We start from the raw sequence: 12,805 nt of genomic DNA on the forward strand, positions 1-12,805 counted from the left end.
TTTTATGTAATAATAATGTAATTATGTAAATAAATTTAGTTCGCACTGTTAACTGACGCTGACTTCTACAGCCCTCCTTTCACATTTTTATTTAAGTCTTCTACTTTGCTCACCCGTCCATTATATAAAAAAAATTAGACATTTCTATATGGTAATTCAATTTGCTAATGAACCATCTCAAGATCAGATAAGTATTTATGTTTATTATGCAAATTGAAGTTAGCATCGTTGAGTTAGATGATATCGTTATCATGTAATGACGCGTTTACAGCTAATTCTTTTCTTTGTATTTAATTTCGTCTAAGTTTTTCGGACATTCGTATCAGAACATGTATTTCTTGAGAGAAGAGCTGTTTGTATTCAAATCCTGAATGAAGGCCAGATATCTTTGCGTAATGCAGCGTAAGAAAATCAATAAATCAGAATTTATTTCATAGAAATATTTCGTAGAAAGGAAGGAAATAAAGGACTTTAATTGATTCTTTTTTATGCATCATGCATTATGCGATATGTAAAGCCTTGTGTTCCCGTCCTAAAGGTAAAAGTTCAAATTATTCAATTTACAGTAATCTTTGCCTACAAGAATTATGTTAGATAAAATAATAAAGTCAACGAAGCTTATATTGATCTGATTCATTCTACGATATGATTATCTTCGATCTAGTATATCCGATGAATATACTCGATATTCAAAGAAATGAATAAATAATGAATATGAATACGAGTACAAAATATAATTTTTTTGTATTCATGAGAAATGAATAAATTTTTTTTCGGTTTAAATAAATATATTTGCGAATATGATTACAAACATTTCCGATTTTATATTCACTTACATTCTGTGACCATAACCATATTATTTTATACATTCCTTATTTGTAAAAAGCATCAGCAATAGCTTTTTCTTTGGTGTTTTTTTTTTCCAGATTTTTATCAAATTGAAAGGTAGAATATTTTACGGCATAATATAAATATGGTATAAATAGTTATTCTATTTTTTATTGATATTTCTCAGTGTTACACATTCTGACACAGTAATATGCTTCTTTTTCCCTCTTCTCTCTCCCTCCATTTCCTTTTCCTCTAACTTTCATTTTTTCTGTCGCCATTTCTAACTTTCTCAGCCATTTCTTTCCTTTCCTTTCCCACTAGCCCCTAAAAGGAGGATGTTCACGGTATAGAGAGATTCTGCCCTGGAGATGGAAACCTGAGATGGATCTCTGAAACCGATTCTTAAAATTCTTTTAGAATACGATGAAATTTATCCCAATATTAAATTCCTTTTTCTTATCGGCAAGGAAAGTTGAAAAAAAATCATTTTTGAAGTTTTACGTCCAATCAATCTTGACTATTAATTACTATTTAAGCCCGGCCAATTAGAGATAGAGTAGAGATTCCCTCTCTACTCTCACTATTATCGCTCGCTCTCTGCCTTGCTCGCGTACATAGTATGGTATGTACAAAAAATTGGATAAAATTATCCAATTGGAAAAGCAAATGAATCCTTCACATAAAGGAAAGGAATAATATATTAGCAAATGTTAATATTTTAAAACAAACAGAAAAAAGTTAGGCTAACGTCGAATAGAGAAGATAGTTTCAATAATTTTGACCTTGACATATGTTATCAAGGTCATGACTCTGAAAAAAAAAAGAAAGAAAATAGTTCCTTGGCACAAGTTTCCTTTCAGTTACCATAAAAATTGCCGTAATGTATTTATAAAAGGAAATGTTATCTGAGTATTGCTATCAAGTTGCTTATAATCGTTAATAAAAATCGATAATCCAGTAGGCAAAATCGAAAACCGTTTTTCTCGATTGTGTGAACAATTTAAGCAACATTATTTGGAAAATGATTCAAAGAAGCACCTGGAATTTCTGAAAAATTTAATATTTCGCGGAATGTATTGTGTCAATTATATTGCCACGACACCGGAAAACCGAATGTATACGCAGCGTACACAAGTATACATACACAAGACACGCAATATACGAAGATTTTGTCTGTCCACACGGCCCGTCATTCACGGATTCGTTCGCGGAACGAATATAGACAACGGACATAGATCCTGTAAATGCGTTAATTTTTTGCATATCTGTTTACGTTTCTTCGATCATTTAAAGTGATTAATCGAGGCTAAGTTAACTTTCTTTATGTTATTTAAGGTCCAAGTTAGGATGCCCACCTTGGCTCAATTTTGGATCTAGCCCCACATCTTTAAATAAAATATTAACTTGGCCTCAAATTTGAAGGCCAATGTGGGGCCAAGACAAAAAAGCATGACAATCCAAAATTGAGCCAAGTGTATAAAAATTTTAACCTGAACATATTTTATATAACTGTAAATAGAGCCTATACATATATCCGTGTGGAAATTTATTCAGATATTTCATATTTAATATTGTAAGAAATAAGAGAAAAATATCAGAGCGATCCGGGATTCGAATCGAAACCTGATCTCCTGCATATGATAGACTTCCATTCTGTCACTGATCTCCTGCATTGATAGATTTCCATTTTGTCACTGAGCTACACAGTCTTGAGATTAATAGCTTCTCTAATTGTGCCTATTTCCTCTAAATTTCTTATAATAGTGGCTCTATATTATATTATTGAGGCATCCAAAATAAAATGTCAAACTCACGCTCATTTAGGGTATAATTAGAATAATTAGAATAATTTAACTTAAGTCCTAGTCACGGCCCGTACAGGACCTAATTTGGATTCCACTTTTTCTCCAAGATAGTTATACTTAAGTTTGTCCAGTTGCAGCCCATATAAGACTCAATTTGATCTCAAATTTTTTCTGATAGTTTCTAATTTATAAGATATTCTATAACTATGCCTCAAATGGGTTTGAGTAATGTTCATATGGGCCAGTATTAACGTATGAAATTTCCGGATAAACTTCCACACAGATACATACAGTAATTTGATACAAAATGGGAACAATAAATTACTTAAAATTTAACCGAATATTTCAAATTGTAATAAGGACACAGTAATAAATATATTTTGTATATAGAGAACATTCGAGAAAATGCGAGCGACTGAACGCGAGAACGCGAAGTCGCAAGTCGATTGCGAGATTATAAAACGCGCTCCAACTACGACGAAATAAAGTGTATCGTTAATACCTGATCTGGAGATTTTAATTTTTCTTGGAATTAACCATGCAACCATTAAAGTATTGGGTTGTCCGGAAAGTTCGTGCCGATTTTGAAGGAAAATTGAAATAGAAGATTTAAATTTTAATATATATTTATTAAATTATAGGTGCCATTCTATTCTACAACCTTTCTCCATCTTTCAGGCAACTTGAAAATTCTGTCCTTCCAGAATCTCTCAGGTTTTTCAGCGAAAAATTTTTCTAAGTGATTTTTTACCTCAACCAAAGAGTTAAAGCTTTTTCCATTAAGGGAATTTTTTAATGATCGGAATAGGTAAAAATCAGAGGACGCGAGGTCTAGTGAATATGGTGGATGAGGTAGAACATCCCAACCGAGGTCCAAAAACTTTTGTCGAGTTACATGAGGCCGCGCATTGTCCTGATGAAACACGACGCCCTTCCGATTCGCTATTTCTGGACATTTTTTCAGTTGCTGTCTTCAATTCGTCTAATTGGCAAATACTTCTCTGAATTTATCGTCTCGTTGTTTGATAAAAGTTCATAATACAGGATCTCTTTCCAATCCCACCAGACACAGAGCATGACCTTCTTTGGATGAAGACCGGCTTTTGGAGTGGCTAAAGGTGATTCATTCCGCTTTCCCCAAGATCTTTTTCGCTCAACATTATTGTAAATGATCCATTTTTCATCCCCCGTCTCTACTTGCTTCAAAAATGGTCTCCTCGTTGCGTTTTTTTTATAGAGCGAGTCGCAAATGGAAATGCGATCTATCAGATTTTTCTCCGTTAAATCTATGGGGTTAAATGTATGGGGAACCTATACATCAAAACGGTTTATGTAGCCAAGTTTCACAAAATGCTCATAGTGGATTTTGATATTCAACATTTTTGCTAATTTACGTGTCGTGTAGCGTGGGTTATTCTCGATCAATATTTTAATCTGATCTTCATCTGTGGTGGAGGGCCTACCCGGGCATTCTTGATCTTCAAGATTGAAATCACCAAACCTTTTTAAACCTAGCAAACCACTTCCGCACAGTTCTTTCAGTTACAGCACCTTTGCCATAAACAGCGCATATCTTGTTTATCGCTTGTGTGGCATTTTTGTCTTTCCGATAAAAGAAAAGCATTAAATGCCTAAAATGCACTTTGTTTTCTTCCATATTCAAAGGCATATAAAACTGACAAAAATTAACGTATCGCAACCAAATTTTTTTCCAAGTATGCTTGAAGTACCGTCTTTTACGATATATACGCATGTCATTTGTTTCAATCTGATATATTCAGACCTGTCTTTACGCCATCTATCAAAAATCGGCACGAACTTTCCAGACAATCCAATATACGTCGTTTGATAAGTTTGGTACATTTCCATGAAATGGCGCTCCATTTGATGACGCGACATCTCGAAAGATCCACTCTTTGTGTGAATTCCTTCAGACCAAATTTCAGCCAGAAAGGACGCATAGTTTACGTTTGGTAGTCATTTGAAGCGAGATTGGCGCGCAAAAAAGTGCTCTTCCATCAAGACAACGCGCCGTCCCACAAGTCGATGACAAAACTACGAATTGGGCTATGAATTGATTCCTGATCCATCCTATTCTCCGGATTTGGCCCCGTGTGACTTCTTCCTGTTCCCAAACTTAAAAACTTGGCTCGGTGGGAAGAAATTCTCATCAAATGAGGAAGTCATTGTCGCCGTCAATGAGTATTTTGCAAACTTTGAGACAGCCTATTTCAAATGACTACCAAATATGATTATGCGTCCTTTCTGGCTGAAATTTGGCTTGAAGGAGTTCGAAGAATGGATCTTTCGAGATGTCGCGTCATCAAATGGATTGTAGAAATGGATTTCCATTTCATGGAAATTTACCAAACTTATCAAACGACCCACGTATATAATTACATTCGAAAGGACTTGTTTTGAAAATGGCAACATTCTTATATTTCCACGAACTATCCCACATTCCCGTAACATGTAAATGTTTCCGAGACGCTTTCGCAAATGCATGTGAAATGACAACAACGCGATTTTTTTACTAAAAAGGAATTTTATTCAATACGGGAAGAATCTGTCAATTTCTCTTTCGAATTGTAACCATAAAAACATCGCTGCTTCAAATCGATTCTCTTTTTTTGCTCTCGATCTGCATCCTTCATGCAGGATATGGGCAAATATGGGCAATATTTTAGGGGTGTAATAATATATACAAGAGCATATTAAATAACATAGGAAAAGGAGACATAACATAGGAAGGAGAAAGTTGTCATGAATATGAAAAATTAAATGAAAAGCTAAATCACAATATATTTATGAATAATTTTTATGACAGTTAACATAATTTAGCTAAACAATTACTTGAAGTCAGAATATATGGATACTTATAGATTATTATGTAAAAAAAATTGTTCAGAACAAGTAAAATCTGCTAAATTGAAGAAAGATGAGATGATTAGGAAATATATAAATATAAATAGGGTTTTAATAGGAAAAGATGAGAGGAAGGTTTCCTATATTTCGACTGAATTTAAGAATGAAGTGATTAAAGTAAGCAACAAAAGGAACCAAAAATAAACCTCAACCTTTAATGGAATACATAAAAACTGATATTTATCGTCAGAATCAGATGCTATCCTATTATATTTGTGAGAGAAGTACATTATGTTGTCTTAGAAAATTTTTCTCAAAATTTTTATGTAATTTTTGTAACTTTTAAAAGAATTTTTCAGATTTTCTATACGAATTGGGATTTTTTATATTTTTCTAATAATTTTTATACAGTTTTTTAAAATTTCTGTATATATAGATTTTCAGTACTGACAATATACAGAGTGTTCCCGGCTTAAACCGCTAAACTTAAAATATGAATTCAGGATCTCAAAGCAAACAAAAATTTTCTTCTGGACATATGCTCGCAAACGCTTCGTTCAAGAGATATTTACTTCTGAAGTTATACAGAACTGTAGGAATGAATAATTGAAATATTTCTTGTTTTTGTTTTGAAAGTTATTGATAGGCTTTTGTTCGCAAAGCTTATAGTTATAGTTCGTAGCTATGTTTGTTGAATGCTTTTGTTGAATAAACTTATAAGCATGCCTCGTATGTACTCTAATAAAGAATACGCCGATATGGTATTAATTTATATAGGTGACAGAAGTGCTAAAGAAAACGCTGCTCGCCGTAAATGCGCCGCATAATTTCCGAAGATTGCTGGATAAATCAGTATTCTTTTTAAGATTTCAATGAAGGAAATTGGGTCATTTAATGATTTATCAGACTGATGAAATTTTTGCTCTACTATTAAAATTCGAGGCTTTATTGTAAAAAACTGGTTATACATTTATGATTCAAAGTATTGTCTATCGCTGGCCACTACTTTTTCCCATCTTTCGGGTAGCATACGAATCCCGCGTCGAAAAAACTGGTCATCTTTTGAGGCTATCCACGAATCGATCCAATTTTTTACTTCTTCATAAGACCGGAAGTGCTGGTCAGCCAGGCCGTGTGCCATTGATCGAAACAAGTGATAGTCAGAGGGAGCAACGTCTGGAGAATACGGCGGGTGAGGTAGGACTTCCCATTTCAACGTTTCCAAGTATGTCTTGACCACTTTCGCAACATGGGGTCGAGCATTGTCATGCTGCAAAATCACTTTATCGTGTCTCTCGTTGTATTGCGGCCGTTTGTCTTTCAATGCTCAGCTCAAACGCATCAATTGCGTTCGATACCGATCGCCTGTGATTGTTTCAGTCGGTTTTAACAGTTCATAATACACTACGCCGAGCTGGTCCCACCAAATACAGAGCATGACCTTGAACGTCAAAATCACCGTTCTTGAAGCGTTGAAACCACTCACGACACGTTCTTTCACTAATAGCGGCCTCATCATAAGTATTTGAGAGCATTCGATGAGCCTCAGCCGCAGATTTCTTCATATTGAATAAAAAAATTAAAACCTCCCGCAAATGACGAGAATTTGGCTCGTAAACTGACATTTTCAATCGAGAATAACTTTATGATACACAAATCGACTAATGTTTCTGTGGGGTTATGTTGACAGATGCCCAAGTTTATTGTATGACGTCTATGATCTATTTTTATTTATTTCGACCATCACTTACCGCTAAAACTATCTATAAGAAAACGGCGGAAGCAAAGTTGTACACTGACTATCCATCTGGTTCTGTATTAAAAATTTCACCCACAGTCATATGGAAGACATTTTCAGCCGATAGACATCTATCATCTTCAACGTCCAGCATTTATTACCGGCTGATATGTTACGTAAAAGAGCATTTGTATTTGCTTTTAAACCAAACAGATAATGATTCATAATTTTCAACATTTTGTGGACAGATGAGGTCATACTTAGTAAATATATATTATTTACCAGGCAAGGTATTCTTAATCAAAGAAATAGCCATGTTTGGTCACATGAGAATTCTCGAGTAATCCATGAACAACATTTTCAACATGGTTTTCAATATAATGTATAGTTGGGAATAATAATGGATAATAATTTAATTGAACTCCATTTTTTATCAGCTCGCTTGGATTTCTCGCATTTTGAAATGAATTTTATGACTTTTGGAAAATATTTCTTTGAATATGAGAATTTCCAATTGGTTTCAATTGGATGGCTGTTTTGCTCACTGTGACAGAGGTCTTTGACAATGGCTTAAGAGGGGATATCACCCTGAAAAATGATACTTATCTGGCAATTTTTTGCAGTAAACTAATAAAGTCAATCAAAGATCGTTTTGAAGGGCTTTAATATATAAAGTTTTGAGAGTACAAAAAAATTTTTTTTTATTTTCATCTCACAAGATGGCGGTGAGTGCATAAAGGGTGTACACGAAATTTTGTACATCATTGGATCAATTTGAATAAAAATCCAAAGAATTTTATTTTCTACGTACTTAAATATACTTATTTTCTATATACTTATAGAAGTAGGATTTTTTCAAAATATTGATTTTTATAAAAATGGTCAATTTTTGAAAAGAAATTACGATTTTCGACTAAAAATTTCCATCTTTAAATGTTAATAACAAAAAAGTTTTTTAATATATCGCAAAAATCCTACATAATTCTTTAGATTAAATATCTGAGAATAATCTGTGCAAATTTCAAGTGAATCGATTAAGAAAGAATTGTAAAAGTTATTGTGTATACTGTTTTTGAAAATCTTGTTTTGAGAAAAACGCGTTTAAAGTTTTTAATACTGATTTTTTGTTTATAAACTTATAAATCGGAACTGTATCTTTAGTTTGCAATCTGCGCCATACAACTGTCTTTCAATTTTCTCTGGGGCTTCCTTTATAGCTGTTTTAATGCCTTTTGAGTAGTTTTTGTGGCATCCATCAAAGAGCGTTTGGCTTTTTTGTGGCGATCCGCCTCCGCGCAATTATAGCACATAGTATCTGCGGTGATATTTAGCACTTACATAATTTGCATTAAATCATCATTGAAATTGCATATGGCTACATCTATTGCTATGTCTACTATAATCTTACTGTCAGAGATCGTTTTCGGCGCAATCGATAAACCATATATAAGTTCTCGTTGTTGTTTTGAGTATATTCTTCCAAGCAACGTGTTAATAGATCGTCAGTATTCAAGTCTGTATATAGGTACATTGATTTTACAGCTTCATATACAATGTTACTTAAAGGCACTTTATGCGTGTATTCGTATAATTTGTTCGTAGCTCTCTTTGTTTGTCTTCTCCCATGAGTATCAATCACTTTCGGAACAATTATCATGTTGCGGTTTCGTGTTGAAATCTTATGATGTAGCGTCACTCAAATTGCATCTCTCATTTTTTAAACAGAATCATGATGCCGTCTAATAGCCAAATCATAATAAATACTCAATTCATCAATCGATAAGCCCATTACCTTTTTCGCCTAAACCTTTAGTATTTTTTTTTAAATCTCGGAGCCGCTTAACCATATGTTTTTGTATATCGATGCATTCCTTTTTGTATATAGTAAAACTCTTATAAGGTTGTGAATCTAATTTTTGAATCTTGCTATCCCTATCGCCAATATAATGAGAGTATTTAATGTTATGCAACTCTTCGGAACGCGTGCTGTGCGGTGCCGCTCGGAAAAGATTCAGCGGGGAAATAAGATGCAAGATATTGGCTCTAACGGGATCATACAGTTAAGATACTGACTTAAAATTACTAAAATATTCTTAAGAATATAAACTATAAATTTAAGCAAAAAAAAAAAATTCGACTTTTTTGAAATCTCAAAGGGAATCTTCTCTTAATATTCATTTTCCCGGAAGAAGGATTCGTCGTGCTGTACTCATGACTTGGCTTCATCGGATTTACCACCATTAGATTTTCTTATATAGGGTACTCTGAAGCATAAAGTGTATGCAGTGCCTATTAATGATCTTCAATCATTAAAACGAAGAATTATGCAAGCGTGCGAAGCAATTACAGACGCACAATGTCAGTCAGTCACTCTTTCATTGATAAATGTAATGCTTGTCTCCGAGCTGGAAGTCATTATTTTGAACAAAACATTTAATAATTAAATTTTGATTATTTTAAAGTAATAAAGAGGAGTATATTTTGACATTATTTTGATATTATTTCGACATTATTATCATTCCTACAGTTCTGCATAACTTCAGAAGTAAATATCTTTTGAACAAAGTGTTTGCATACGTCCAAAAGAAAATTTTTGTTTGTTTTGAGATCCTGAATTCATATTTTAAGTTTGGCGGTTTAACTCGGAACATCCTGTATAAGAATACGGTCAAAGTCTCACTATAAACTCTTTGAAGCATTTAATTGACTAATCAAAAGAAAAAAATTTTATTAATTGATAAATCAAAGAATGCTTCAAAGCATTGAATGATTTATAGCATCAGACGTTATCTAAATGTTGTAACTTTTTAAAAAAATTTCTTTAGATTTTTTCGTATGAATTGCTGAAAGCTTCTCAAAAATACTGAGAAAATAATTTGAAAAATATTTGAATTATACTGGAGAATCTTTTAATATTCTTTTATATTCATTGGATATATTAGTGTAGGAAAAAGTTCGTGACGTTTTTCCCGTTAGATGGCATTAAAAAAACGCCACGAACTTTTTCCCACACCTAATACTACCTCGATTTACTATCTATGCGTAACAATCATAAGTGCACGATGTATAATAAATTTCTATATCTTTTATAATAGATTTATGTATATCTATTATAATAATATAATGTATATCTATTATAATAATTCGATTTAATATTATAATAGATATATAAAAATTTTATATTATAATAGTTTCAATTTGGGATTACATACATATATTTTTGGGCAATATTTACTGATATAAGAATTCATGTTTTTTAAACACAGGCAGTGACAGCGCGTATCGCTAAACTTAAATTAAAAGCTGAACCTGTCCTATATTTACTAGACGCCTGTAAATTGTTACGAATGGAAAAAGACAAAGAACGTAATCTAATATCGCAGAAGGAGCAAGAAGAAGACACTATTTCTGATTTACAAGTATACTTCTTATGATAAATTACTTGTAAAAATTTATCTTGCGTTTCTAAATGCTTTTCTTTTAATCTTAATATATCCAGAATTCCCTTCAACGAGTCGAACGTGAATTATACACTCTAAAATGCAACAATACTGGACTCACGCCACAAATATTAATTCAACATCTGACAGGGGAAGTAACAGTACAATTTGCAATTGTAAAAGAGAAGCTTCCATCTGAACTAAACGCAAAGAAGAATCGAATGCGAGCATTATCATTAATCAAGGAATATTCCAGTTTAGGTGCGGATAAAATTATGACTATGAGAAACAATTTAGATGTGATATCAAAGGCTATACAAGATTTAATAGAATCCAAAGTATGTATCAAGAATGAAATCATAACATTTGAAAAGAGAGATTTATTTAACATATTATATGGTTTTATGGCAGATTTTATTTATTTCTTACAAATATATCATTTTTCAGATGTTTTAAGCATCAATATTATTAATAATAAATGATTTAATAAGACCATATATGTGAATGCACAACAAGTAAGATTAATATTATTAATTACTCAAATCAATACTATTAAATCAATATTACTAATTACTGTCGATAATTTGTGATATTACTATTATAGCTCTGTTAAGATAATGATTCAAGATTGAAAATTAAATTCGGTGAGCAGGATTTGATATGTGTAAAATTTATATCAAATTATTTAAGCACTAAAAGATTCAGTAACTGTTTAAAGTTTTCATTTCTTAGTTGTTGCGTATTCACATTACAATTTTAAAAGATATTTTATTTAATATTATTTTTAGATAACTAAAAATGATATCGATAAAGTGGGACCATTCAGACAACAAGCTGCTGCTGTCGGAAATATGAAACGGAATGCTCTTGAACGTTTAGAAAAAACAGAAAGTTACTTAGAGGAATTACAATCACGATTAAAAGAAAAACAGGATTATTCAAAATCTTTATTGGAGACGTCAATACCTAGAGCAGAAGAATTGAAAAAATATATCAATTGTTTAAAGACTAAGAGTACATTATATAAGCGTTGCAAAGCAGAGAGAGCTGGGCTAAAAGCTGAAAGTGGTGTACTTCAACGAACAGTAACTATTCTTGGCGAACAGGTATTGGAACATGCAATTTATAGAACTTCTTAAACTACAAGTAAATCGATAATAAATGTATGTATATGCGATTTGTATTGTGATTTCAGATAATTCATTCTTATTCAGTGAATATTACATCTAAAGTAATAATTCCAGAAAATTATACATTAAGTAACGCATTAGCGACAAATACTCAGTTGTCTCATTCGATATTGGCTCTGCGAACCAATCTTGCCCCGGTCATAAAAGGTAATATAACAAGGTTCCTTTATTTAAATAAATAATGTTCATTAATCGTTATTAAACGGGGCGCCTACTATGGGGGGAAGGGTAGGAAATCATTTTTTGCCCCTCAATAAAATTATTGGGGGGGGGGGGGGGCAGTGACTCCTCAATAGTTTTTACCTTTTGGTTTTAACAAAAGTTTTTTAACAATTATTTATTAAGAGATGATGTAAGTACATGAAAGCATGCCTTTCAGCTTTTTGACAACGTATGTTATACATAATGTTGACACGACGAATTAAAAGTAGCGACGCTGGTACGTCATCTGCTGTCCTATGGTGCTTTCCAACAAGAGATGTACATGACATGGTGTAACATAGTATCATTACATTCTTGTAAAGTCCTACATATGAGAGAAGCGATATCGCATCGCGATTTTTGATTGATAATATCCCCACCTAATTAAAGCAGCTATATTGAGTCCGCAGAGGAAAATTATACATACGTCTTCTTTTTATAACTGAAGGACCCATATTTGTAAACATAACATTTAAAATATAATAAATAAGTTTGATATTTGATAAAAGCGAGAGGGAAAATTTTCGAGTAATCCAGTGCAACAAGAAATAAATCTATATTTATAAATAATGATATAAATACGCCTCTGAGATAAATCTAATAAAAAAAGGAGATAAAAATTACGAATAGAGAGTCAACATGATTAAAAAAATTTTTTTGTATGTCGATTGAGAATTATATGAAATTTAATATGGAATAAAAATTTTGTGACGTCCCCTCCCCCCCCCCCCTCCC

The 12,805-nt window shown here is 32.5% G+C and overlaps 1 protein-coding gene across 1 annotated transcript in view; it reads left to right on the forward strand.

Annotated features, from left to right (window-relative positions):
* LOC108689278 (intraflagellar transport protein 81 homolog) overlaps positions 1-12,805 on the forward strand; it is a 54,493-nt gene that overhangs the window by 33,206 nt on the left and 8,482 nt on the right. The window contains exons 4-7 of the mRNA XM_018196001.1: positions 10,506-10,658; positions 10,739-11,017; positions 11,468-11,785; positions 11,875-12,016. Coding sequence (XP_018051490.1) covers positions 10,506-10,658; positions 10,739-11,017; positions 11,468-11,785; positions 11,875-12,016 — 892 coding nt within the window. The remainder of the gene's footprint in view (positions 1-10,505; positions 10,659-10,738; positions 11,018-11,467; positions 11,786-11,874; positions 12,017-12,805) is intronic.

The sequence above is a fragment of the Atta colombica genome, unplaced genomic scaffold (assembly GCF_001594045.1).
Source record: "Atta colombica isolate Treedump-2 unplaced genomic scaffold, Acol1.0 scaffold264, whole genome shotgun sequence".
Taxonomy (NCBI): domain Eukaryota; kingdom Metazoa; phylum Arthropoda; class Insecta; order Hymenoptera; family Formicidae; genus Atta; species Atta colombica.